Source organism: Miniopterus schreibersii (genome assembly GCF_964146895.1).
Source record: "Miniopterus schreibersii genome assembly, chromosome: 1".
In the NCBI taxonomy this organism is placed as follows: Eukaryota; Metazoa; Chordata; class Mammalia; order Chiroptera; family Miniopteridae; genus Miniopterus; species Miniopterus schreibersii.
Window position 1 is genome coordinate 159,455,251 of NC_138101.1, and position 12,484 is coordinate 159,467,734.

The 12,484-nt window shown below is 45.0% G+C and overlaps 1 protein-coding gene across 2 annotated transcripts in view; it reads left to right on the top strand.

Moving 5' to 3' along the window:
• TLN2 (talin 2) overlaps positions 1 to 12,484 on the top strand; it is a 392,818-nt gene that overhangs the window by 292,021 nt on the left and 88,313 nt on the right. For both annotated transcript variants that reach the window (XM_081132101.1, XM_081132102.1), the window contains exons 29-32: positions 1,814 to 2,022; positions 3,085 to 3,204; positions 4,459 to 4,656; positions 5,705 to 5,844. In XM_081132101.1, the coding sequence (XP_080988227.1) occupies positions 1,814 to 2,022; positions 3,085 to 3,204; positions 4,459 to 4,656; positions 5,705 to 5,844 (667 nt within the window). The remainder of the gene's footprint in view (positions 1 to 1,813; positions 2,023 to 3,084; positions 3,205 to 4,458; positions 4,657 to 5,704; positions 5,845 to 12,484) is intronic.

Genomic DNA, 12,484 nt, shown 5'->3' on the forward strand with positions numbered 1-12,484 from the left:
TAATTTGCCTTCATTAGATTGTAGAGTTATGTCCCAGCTGTGTGGCTTACTAAGTATTTACAGATTATCAAGTTTGTAGCACTATAAGGTTGTCTTGTTTTATGAATCTGGGGCCTTTTTATTGTATTTTACACTCTTTATTGCATTACGGCACCTCATCCTCAGTAAGAAGAGGACCACCTGCTGCATCTGTGTCCACTCAGCTGAAGCAATGGCTGTTCAAGGCCCCACTCAGTGGCCCCCGGAGACCACCCAGCTGAAGCCTTTAGAAAAATTAATTTGCGTATTTTTCATGCAGATGTTATATGTTTTAACAAGATCCCTCATAGCTCTCTATCCCAGAGAGCACTGTGCAGAGAGTCTGGCCCAGAAGTAAGAAACCCTTAGATCTAGCTCTGGTGCTGCCTCTAAAAGGGTGTTCGTGGACAAGCACTGGGCCTCATCTGTGAAGTGGTTCAGTGAGATGAGCTCTAAGGTTGGCTGTTCTGCGGTTCTCAGGATTCTTGGGTTTCTTTGTTACATGCTCTGGCATTTCCAGCCTGCGTTCTTTCCTTGGGTGTGCAAAGTACTAGATGCCGTGTAGGAAGGCTCACGTTCATTCTACAGGAGATGGTGCTAGAGTTTTTAAGGACCAGTTTATACTCATAGTTTATCACAAAATCCCGTCATATTTAGAAGTGAATTTAAAGAGGAATAGGCACTTCACAAAAGAGGAGATCCCACTGGCCATTAAGCGAAAAAGTGCGCAACATCATTACTCACTAGGGATATGAAAATTAAACCTCAGTGAGACGTACTTACACACCCACCAGAATGGCTTAAGTAGAAAATCTGACACTAGCAGGTGTTGGCTAGGATGTAGAGCAACTGGAACTTTCACATTGGTGGAGTGCATCATGGTAAAACCATTCTGAAAAAAGCTACGTAGTACCTCTACAGCTAAATATACACTTACTCTATGACCCAGCAATTGTGCTCCTAAGCTTATATTTTTAAAAAATGATTTCATATGTCAACTTAAATGTGTATACAAGAACTTTCTTGGTAGCTTTATTTATAATAGCCCAAACAGGAAACAGTCCAAATGTCCATCAACAAAATAATGGATAAACAAATCTGTTTGTCTTCACATAATGGCATACTGCATGTCAAGAAAAAGGAATGAGCTGCTAGGCGTGAATCTCACAGCACTGTAGTCAGAGAAACCAACCAGACACAAGAGAATAAATACTGTGTGTTTCCATCTAATAGGGTTTAAGAACAGGTAAAACTAGTCAAAGGTAATAGAAGATAAAATAGTGATAACTTCTAGTGTGAGAGGACGTTGACTGGGAAAGGGTAAAAGCGATGGGAATATTCTGTCTCCAGCTGGATGATAGATGTAGTGGATGTGCACACGTGTAAAACTTCACTGAGCTGCCCACAGAGACTTGTTCATGTATCATATATAAGTTTATGCCCCGATAGAAACAACGGAGAAGAAAAGTGAGTTTGAATGAGTTGTCTGTGTGTGTTCCCATGCCCTCGGTGTTTTAGGTCCAGGGACAGTGGGGCAGAGGGAGTGAGGGGAACCAGAGGAAAATAGTTTTTAGCATGGAATTTGTTGGAAATCTCTCCTGGATTGGCCCAGAGCCAGTGCTGTGGGCAACCTTGAAAAGCACAGCCATTCAAATTTTATAATAAGAAATTTGGACCTCAGGTGTGCCAGACACTGTCAGAGGGTTCTCTTCTTTCTAGGAGGCTCTAGTCTAGAGGTATACTCCCAACTATGACTTTAGATGGAATCGCATAGTCTGATGGCTTTTATCCACAGGGGTGGCTGCTAGAGAGACAGCCCAAGCTCTGAAGACATTGGCCCAGGCTGCCCGTGGCGTGGCTGCATCGACGAGTGACCCCGCAGCTGCGCACGCCATGCTAGACTCTGCTCGCGATGTGATGGAGGGCTCAGCCATGCTCATCCAGGAAGCCAAGCAGGCCCTGATTGCTCCTGGAGATGCGGAGAGTCAGCAGAGGCTAGCCCAGGTGAGGCCCGGAGCTGGCAACCATGGGCATCATTAAAGTGGATGTGTTGGCAGGCTCTCTCCTGGACACTTTCCTACTGGTGTGAACACTTTTACTCAGTGGGTGTTTTCAGGAATCCCAAAGTGCCATAACAGGGCTGGCCATGCATATGTCATACCTACTTGTATGGGGGACTTTGTTGAAATCTGTTCTTGGAGCTTTAGGAGGCAGCAGGACACAACCTGTTTGTTTTGGGCCTGCACATGCTCAGGTATATTCCTCTTCCTAGCCTGGGAGGTAAGGTAGTTACATATACTTGGTCTAGCCACTCAGTCTTACACTGACTCTCTATAGCCTCTTAGGAGGAGTCTTCAACTACCTAATGAAACTAGTTGGCTAGAGACCATCTGGGTGAAGTTCTAGGCCAGGAGCTAGGAAGGAGATGCTTTAGGTGAAAAGGGATGACATAACCAGCTTCTTAAGACCTTACCCTTTAACTGACGATACCAAAGAGTACAAACAGGGAGCCCTCCCACATGCTTAAAAGGCATCCTGTGGGCACCTTCAGGTTGGTCTGGCAGTGCTCACAGTGTTCTACCCGCCCTTGGGCAGTGAGGTCTGGGGCTGATGGCCCAGAGGGTTGCTGAGCAGAAATCCACTGCAGGCCCAGCTCACTGTGATCCAGAGAACTCAAGGCCTGCTTCCCCCTCAGTGCTCTCTGCAGGGCGCGTCCTGACAAGGGACCTATTTCTGTTTCTCCTGCTATTAGATATCTTTGTTTTAGAACCTGACATAACATTGGCGAGCTCTGAGTTTGAATCACAGAGTCACAACTTAGCCTGACTTGGAGGAAAGGTAGGGTGTACTGTCTCAGTGTGTCAGAACCTTTGCCAAGGCAGGATGTTAACCGCAGTGAGGCTCAGAGGAGATTCAATAGTAAACAGTGTTGGGTAGATGCTGGCGGATATTTCCCCATCTTTTTTCAGCTCTGCACACTGTCACTGCTCATTCCCAACACGTGTGCGAACACATCTGCACAGAAAGCCAGTTTCTCACGGAGCTTTTCTCCCCCCATGTATTCAGGTGGCCAAAGCCGTCTCGCACTCACTGAATAACTGCGTGAACTGCCTCCCGGGGCAGAAGGATGTGGATGTGGCCTTGAAGAGCATCGGCGAGTCCAGCAAGAAGCTGCTTGTGGACTCGGTGAGAGGCTTGGGATTGGGAAGGGGCTTGGGGAATGGGGCCCTCTCAGGTGTGAGTGGTGTCTTCTTCCCTCCATGGGCTCTGAGTGCCAACCTCTCCCTTAGGAGTCTGTTTTTCCTGCCACTGTGCCTTTTCCTTGTTTGGCCTTGTGATCGGCGAAGTTTCCAGGGGGAGCTTTTAAAGTTCACTTTTTCTTTGAGCCCATGTTGCTGTTTTCTCTTGGGTCTTGCCAGTGAGACAGGAAAGGGGGGAGTCTGTGATGACAAGACTTCATATCAGGGCACCTTGGACAGTGACGATCAGGCAATGGAGGGACAGGTGTCCAAGACTCATTAAAGGAGAGTGTAGTCTGAGGGATTTCACCTGGGATCTCATCCCTTCCCTGTTGTGTGAACCCCTTCAGGGAGGCTTGTGCCTGTTTGTCTTTTCGGTCTGGTGCCCAGCACATGCCAAATCTGCAAGCAATACATGTGGTGTGACTGCTAGCATCTAGCCTACCTCTCCAGAACTGTACTTTTTAAAAAAATATGTTTTTATTGATTTTAGAAAGAAAGGAAGGGAGAGGGAGAGAGAGATAGAATCATCCGATGAGAGAGAATCAATTTGCTGCCTCTTGCACGCCCCCTACTGGGGATCAAGCCTGAAACACGAGCATATGCCCTAACCGGGAATTGAACCAGCAACCTCTTGGCGCACGGGACGCCGTTCAACCACTGAGAAACACTGGCTGGGCTGGAACTTTTCATATACAGTTATAGTTCTCCTGGTGACAATTCTTTTCATTAGAGAAGCTATATTAGCTAAGGCCAGTAATAAAAATGGATGACTGTTAATTTGGAAGAATAGGATGGGAAGGTTAATAGCATCAGCTTTTTAGTTTGAGAGCTAAAACTTTGTGAGCTTCCATCTAAGGGAGACAACATAGAGTTATGGTTCAGAGAGTGAATCCTGGAGTCAGGTTGCCCAGGTGTGAATCCTGGCTGTGCTGCTTCGGAGACCATGGCACCTGAGGATGGCTGTCCTTACCATTTTTAGATCCACGGTGCCTAGCACTGAATAGGTGCTCACCAGATTTGAGTGAGTGAATGTATATATGTTGAAGGTCAAACTTAACATGGGCTCAGACCACACAGAGCCCTTAGTCTCGATGGGCTGAGAAATGCATCCCTGGAGAACCTGTCTTCCTCCACAATGCCTTCCTCTGTCCCTCACATGCAAAGTAAACTCATGGGCTGTGCCTTTTGTTCCCCACAGTTACCTCCAAGCACGAAGCCGTTCCAGGAAGCCCAGAGCGAACTGAACCAAGCAGCAGCTGACTTGAACCAGTCTGCTGGGGAAGTGGTCCATGCCACCCGCGGCCAGAGTGGAGAGCTGGCTGCAGCCTCCGGCAAGTTCAGTGACGATTTCGATGAATTCCTCGACGCTGGCATTGAGATGGCAGGCCAAGCTCAGGTGCGTGTGGGGTGGCTGTCCAGAACTTATCCTCGCCTAACCACTCTGATGGACAGGCCACCTTTGAGGCTGACTGGGCAAATAGGAATGGGGAGCCTGTACACAGGCTGCCCCACTGCATTCTCTTTGCCGCTTAGGAAGCTGGGTGACCACACAGGAGTGGCATTCCCCAAGATGCTATCAGTCTGTGTGAAGTGATTCTTGGAGATGGAGAACTTTTCCCATGGTCCTCCAGCAAAATCCATCGTTTTACTTGCATTTTTTGGAGGGAGCCTGGTAAGAGGAGGGAAAATGTTTAGCTGAGATTAGTATAGCTCTGCATCCAACACTTCGAATATGGAATAATATAGTAAAAAATCATGTTTTTGTGGTTCAGCAGGCCCATCTAAAGGGACTGTATCTAATACTGAATCAAAGGATTAAAAATCACCTCCTTCAGATGAACAGATTAACACCTTGTTTAGAACAAGGGAGCATGACCGGTCTGGTGTCAGCTTGCAGAGCGATTTTTTCCTGAGCTCCTATGAACTCCCTAAAAGATCTACCCAGGGTATTTCTTGCTCTGTTATCTACAAAGGGCGAGGAATGTGCCCCCTCTTGAGGCAGGAACTTCCTGGATGCAGTCAGCTCTGAATGTTGAGACAGTGCTGGCCGCCTGTGCCAGGCTGAGATGTACAAGCGCCTTGACAACTCCAGCATTGTTGAGCAAGACGCTGGGACCGTGGCCTGGCTGTGCACTAGTGTTCGTGCTCTCTCTCCTCTCCCTCCCTCTCCTTTTAATGCCTCTGCTTGTGAGATAGCTCAGCTCTTGGCTGACCCAGTTGGGGATGAATTTCTGTCCTGTTTTGTGACTCTTGGTCTGGGTATCTGTCTGGAGGATAGACACCAGCCAGTGTCCCAACAAGTTAGGCATCTGCAAACTAATTGATCTTAATTCAATCTGTGTAGATAACTTGCTTCTATTGCACGATGCTGCTCCTAGCTCTCTGAATGCTTCCTGGGAGAAATGGAGAGTCCCTAATTGCTCTGGCCCCTTTTGACCTTCCAGACCAAAGAAGACCAGATCCAGGTAATCGGGAACCTCAAGAATATCTCTATGGCATCCAGCAAGCTGTTGTTAGCTGCCAAGTCCCTCTCTGTGGATCCAGGAGCCCCCAATGCGAAAAATCTCCTCGCCGCAGCTGCAAGGTAAGAGTGGAACAAAATGGGCTTTCACGTGTTGATAAACAGTGTCAGTGTTTGAGAGATATGCTGACGTCCTGCTGCATTTGCTGAGCAAAGAATCGGTGCTGTCCTTATGTTGTCAGAGGTGGAGTTGAGTGATGGAGACTCTGGATTTTATTAAACTGGCTTATTTTCATGTGCTTTCCCTACTACAGATGTCTGTCTTCTCCTATAGCCTTTCCATTGGACTTGTTAGACTTAAGACCCTCAATGATTTATAAATATTATAGCTTAAGCAGAATTTTTAAAATAGTGTCGTATCTTTCAGATTTTGAAAGTGATATATGCTTGTTGAAAAGCAAATCAGAAAATACTGGAAAGTATAAAAAAAGAAAATGAAACTCAACTAGCTGTTCCTCATTTCTTGAGCACTTACCTACCTGCCTAGCAGCAATGTTAATTAGATGGATTGAAACCTGTTCAGTTTGTCCCATGCCGAATGATTGTTTAGGATGAACGGGGTGGCCGTGGGAGTACATTGTTCTTGGAAATATATTAAAACATGGATCTGAGTTTTGGATGATGTCATTGTTCTTCTTTCCTGTTGTTTCCACCCAAGGGAGTGGGTAATACAGGTTCTGCCCCAGGGCCACTGTGGCAATTGGGTGAATGCTAGTGTGCAGAGAACCTGTAGGGACCACCCAGGGAAATCCTCACCGAGGTTTACTCTCCCGCCCCGAATGGGTGGGGCGTTTTCTGTTTCTGTGGTGGTATGGGCAGGTTTTCTTAGCCTTACTTGGCATCCTTTATGTACAGGAAAGCTGGCGGCAGTCAGAGATTAAATGCAAAACAATTAGGATATAAAGCATAATTGGAAACTTTCAAAATGGGCAGATTACTGATTTTTAAAAAGCATAGCTTAAATTCTACATTTTTAAACTTGGTTTTATTAGTTTACTCATTTGTTTTTCTACGTCTCTCTCTCCTGAGAGCTCATTGGCTGTTTTTTAAGTTGTCAGAGTCGAGAGACGTGAATTCTAGTCCAGGCTTTACTTTAATGCTTGACTAACTAGGTTACACTGCTCTGGCCCCTCAACCTGCCTAAACTGTCCCATCTGCAAAATGGGGATGTGCACACATCCTGAAGCCCTCTCAGTTCTCAGTACATATGATATCATGGCACCAGTGGTGACAACCTGTCTCTGGTCCCCTCATGGCTTGTAGTGTTATTTTGGAGGGAGGCGCGGCCGAGGGGGCTGGATTAGACATATCAGGGAAGTTCCTCTGAAAGCCCTTGAGTGTCTTCACTTATTCCCAAATATATACTTTAGCTTCAAACAATAGAGCCACTAGGAGATTGGAAAAAGATTCTGACCACTCCTAACTTCCATCTTATGCTATGTGTTGTGATTGTACCTGTAAGTGAGTGCCCTCCCTGGGTGGATGTGGGCTGGGTGTGGGGGTGACATGTGTTGTGTTGAACAGCTGTTTCTGATATAAAACCCTCCCTTGATTACTCCTTTATTTTCCTGCAAAGAGCCTTTGGATAAGGCAACTGACATTTCCAGGTATCTGGTCTCAGATGTTTTTCACTATTTTCAATATTTGCATCGTTTCAGAATTACAATTTTCAGCTTACAATGTGTTGTTCACTCCCTTCAATTGTGGGAAGAAGGGGAGAGTGAGGACTGGCCTTTGGAAGCCAGATAGGGAAGGAAACACAGACCCCGGGGAGGAGTGCCGCTGGTTGCACAGCTCTGGGGGGATCTGAAGGCCCCCTGGTGGTGACACTGAGGAAAGGACCAGGAGACTTTTAGGTGAAAAAGCTTTCTTTGCCTCTGTCCTGGCTTTCAGCAGTTGACAGGGAGTTCCCAGCCTAATGGTTTTATAGCCAAGTAAACACTTAAAAATCATCATGTGGAATAATTGTCTCGGCATGGAACTGTTGCCAGAAGATGCTGGCACATTCCTCCTGGTTTCTTGGCACATGTTGGCAAGCCCAGCTTCGCGGGGTGGTTTCCCAGCCAAGCTCCTGGCACATCAGGTGAGTCAGGCATCCGCCGGCCTCTTGGGAGGTAAAGCTCTCCCAGGTTGGGGTGTATTCATTTTCTGATTTCATTTGCTCACTGCACAAATTTTTACCACGTGCCTGATATGGGATAGGGCTGGCACTGGGCACTCACTGTGAGTAAGACAGGGATGGCCCTGGTAGTTTTGGGCAGGTGGCATATGCAAGGAGCATGAGACATCCAGGCCTCGCAGGAGTGCTGTGCACAGGTGCACTTGCAGTTAAGCAGCAGGGATCTGATCACTGTGGCCCTCGTCTTCAGTCCACTGCCTTCCTGGCCTTTGAGATGGCCAATCCCTTCATCTGGATGTCCCCAAAGGCCCTAAGGATGCCACTATAGGGACCCAGGCCTGGATCAGGTTGGCCCTGCCCTGCTCCTGAGTCAGCAAACTTGAACCCCTTGTACTTGGTGGTCTCCGCGTTCCTTCCTGCTTTGGGAAAAGAGGTTTGCTTCTGGAGAAGTAGCAGATGGAATGTCTTTTTCCTCTGCTCTTTATTCTGCCTCTGAGCCCAGGCACCATAGAGGGACCTGGTCCCTTGGTATTTGACACCGAGGAGGGAGGAAGTCATTTTCTGTTGAGTGCCTGGCTGCTTCATCTTCCTGTGTCACTGCTGGGCTCTGGCTCTTTTCTGATGACTTGAGACCCTTCATCAGTTGTTCATCAGCGTGTTCCCTGACCAGGGTCTGCTCTCGTGCTCCCAGGACTTAGTCAAGGAAATGGAAAACCAGTTTGCAGTTGCCAAACAGAGGCTTGTTCCTCCTCTGAGCACCTCCCCTCAGCTGCTGCTCACACCGTAGTAACCCTGGCCAGGACTCCTGAGCCTGAAAAACTTCACAATACAGCTCAGCATGGGGCCCATCCCAGGCTGGGTTCTCTTTCAGGTCCCTGAGGGCACTCTCTAGGACCTTGCAGGGGGCCCCTCTTCCCTGTCTACCATCAGGCTTCAGCTTCGTGCCGAACAGGCTTCCTCCTGTATCCAGACACTGAGAAGGAGGGGCCAGCCAGTAGCACTCTCATGCTATAAAAGAGAGACATGTCAAGTGGGCCTTCTGTTTGTTAGTCTCCTCTAGAATGTTCTCTTCTCTTTATCCAAATCAGGATTACACTGAGGCCTGACTCCAGTCCACACCGAGCCTTGCCTTCCATGCAGAACCCCTGCCCTCAGTTAAGGCCTTAATTTTCTTTCATGCTCCCTGTGAGTCCTGCATGTATCTGGCCTCCCAGAGGTTCAGGACCCATTGCAGCCTGTCTGGTGTCATATCCCCATCTCCTGTTTTGTGTCTTGTCTCGTCATTGTCTTGCCTCTTCAACTAGATCCCAAGCACCTTGCTGTCCTAGAGAGACTTCAACTGTATTATTTTTAAATCCTGAGCCTTGTGCACAGCAGGACCCAGGAGATATGGCAGGTGGATTTCGGTTTGCTGGTTACTCCCTCCCTAAGCACCTCTTCCCTTGAGGAAGGAAAATGTCTGATGCTGCTTTTTTCCCTCCAAGCTCCTTATTGGATAATTAATGCTTAATACATAATCAAAAGCACAAATTGGTTGATTTTCTTCTCTCTTGGCCCAGTTCCATATCTAGCTAAAATTTTCCAGCAGAGCTCCCAAACTTCAGTTAATTCAATTCAGTACGTCTAAACACTAAATGATTTGTAGGTTAGAAAGCCCCTTTTTAACTCCTGAGGTTGTAGATCCCAATGTTTTAAAAACCGAGCCTGGCAAGATATGCTTAGATAAAAAATAAAACACAAGAAGATGCTATCTCTAGATGGTGGAATTATGATCATTTAACTACTTTGTATTTTAAAAAATAAAGTTGTATAGCTTTGATCATTTAAAAAAATGTGGGGAAAAAATAACAACAGTTCAGGCCTATTGGGATTTATATAGAACAGATGCTGCTAATTTTGGCCAAAATTTTAATGATAATATAAATTAGTTGATTTATCATTTTTTAGATTTTTTATAAAAATATAAAATCACTGTTAACATTTTTACGTATTATACAGTTGCGGGCTCTTACCATTTATACTGTCTTATAAATTTTACTTTACTTAGTTGTGTATTATGAATATTCTTTTATGACATTAGGAACATGCTATTATACAGGGTGGAGCAAAATAGGCTTCCAGTTGTCCATATGGAAAATAATACAATAATTAATAATAATGCAAGAATAAACTTTCAGATACTCATAACTGTAAACCTACTTTTGCCCCACCCTGTGCACTATGACTTTTAATGGGCACCCAGGATTCTGTTGTGGACAATACATTTATTTAGCCAGTCCTTCATCATGGTGTATTTGTGTTGTCGCCAATCTTTTGCTCTTGTAAATAACCACTGTAGTTTGAAGCATAAAAATGTTATTTTTCATTGTCAGTATATGGTCTGTATACCCATTTGCCTCGGGGCCAGTTAGTTTATGATCTGGCTGTGTAACCCAGTCTAACGATACTTAACAGTGCTCCTTAGTCATGGATCGCCATTGCTCCTGCGGCTCGTTCAGACCGCAGTGCTGTGCAGGCACGTTCACGAATTTTTTAACCACAAGTTCTTAGTCTATTGGGTGTATTTTTTTAACCCAAGTTTTCATTTGAAAATTTTTTACATCTGCAGAATAGTTAAAAGAATAGGAAAGTGAACAGTAATATATTCTTTGGATTCACCAATTATAAATCCTTAGTTTTTAATGGAAAAATCTTCACATAAAAACTAGGTTTTTTAAAAATGCAGATAAACAGGAAACACTGAAAGAAATAAGCTAACTGGAAAGCTTGTGCCATATTCTCTAAATGATCATGCCATCACAGTCCAGGACATGGTCATGTCAACATCGCCAGCCTGTCCGCTCTGCAGTGCATCTTGAAGGCAACCACGCGGAACGCGGTGTCGGGCTCTCGGGGGGACACTTCTGGGGAATACTCATGATGCACCTCCAAGGTCATCCGAACTAGGGACTGTCTTGCCACCTCAGTGGTTCTTGTTTTGCTGTGCACCATGGAGCGCACAGTGCTTCCCAGTGACACCTTATGCACCTTTCCCCCAAATAAATGAATCACTAGAGTCAGTGTTGCAAAATCTGTTCGGGGATTCTTTTTAGATTTCAGGAATGATTTTCTTCCCATCACCCTGGCTAAATTTTAAAATTCAAAGCAGCATCTCTTCATCAAACAATTAAGCTGATTACCTTGGTACATTCCAACATCATTTCCATCTAATTTGATATTCTGTGGGAAGCTGCAAAGCAAATTTAACTAATAAAATGAGATATCTTTTGTATTATGCAGTGTTAATAATTAACAGCAATATGTGCCTATTTTGTTTTTGTTTTAAGTTGTCTGTTAGCTGCAGTGGTTAGTAACTGTGAATAGATTTCAGGGCCCTGCCAGAAATGTAGACCTGTTATGACCCTGTAGAAAAGTGTTTATGAGTCAGGTGGGCATGGATTTAAGTCTTGTGTCTGCTCCTTACTGGTAGCATCCCCTTAGGGAATTATCTCTGTGTGTGTTTTTTCATTTCTAAAACACAAAGATAATCAATTTTAAGAATTAGTATAAAGTTATAGTAATCAAAGTGGTGTGGTATTGGCGAAGGGTTAGACACACAGATCAGTGAAATAGAATAAAGTCCAGAAGTAGACCTATACAAATATAGCCAATTGGATTGTCAATAAATTCACAAAAACAATTCAACGAAGAAAGGATAATTTGACTTCCCGCCATTGAAAAAACATAATCTGGGCTGCCTTTTAAATTCTAAGAATAGAAACATGTAAAATCAATCATACAAGGGTCCCTAATGAATTCCTATTAATATTAACAAAGAAAATAGCTATTTTAAAGAATACTTTTGGAGTAGCTTCTAGGAACTGGTCAATCATGTAGAATTTAATGGAAAGTAGGGATTTTATTTTATTTTTAAAATGTATCTTTATTGATCTCAGAGAGAGGGAGGGAGACAGAGAGGGAGAGGGAGAGAGAGAGATAGAAACATCAATGATGAGAGTCATCATTGATCGGCTGCCTCCTGCACGCTCCCGACGGGGGCTCGAGCCTGAAACCCGGGCATGTGCCCTGACTGGGACTCGAACCATGGTCTCCTGGATCATAGGTCGATGCTTCAACTGCTGAGCCACACCCCGCCAGGTGAAAGTAGGGATTTTAAAATTACAGACACAGTTTACTGTATGTCACTGTATCTAAAAATATACAAGATATTCCAAACTATACAAAGGCTACCCAAAATAGCCTTGTTCTAATAATCTTACTCTTTATGGGCTGCTAATGAAGGATTTTGAAAACAGCATTACTATGATCTCTTTGCTACTTGTAACATTGTTGTGAATTCTTATGCATATATTCTAAGATAGTCACACTTCCTCAAGAGAACTCCTAGTAGCCTGTAAGGGTAAATCAGATGAACAATCAGAAGCAAAGTAAGGAGGCTCATTCTGTCTTCGCTGGGAGTGGTTTGTTTTTGGTTGTTTAGAGCTTTGCGCGAGAGTTCCCCTGGGGACCCCGAGCTGTACAGTGAATTAGTTGTATTTCTAATGAACCTGCAAAGCGTTGTTGGGGAAATTATTGTTGATCTTT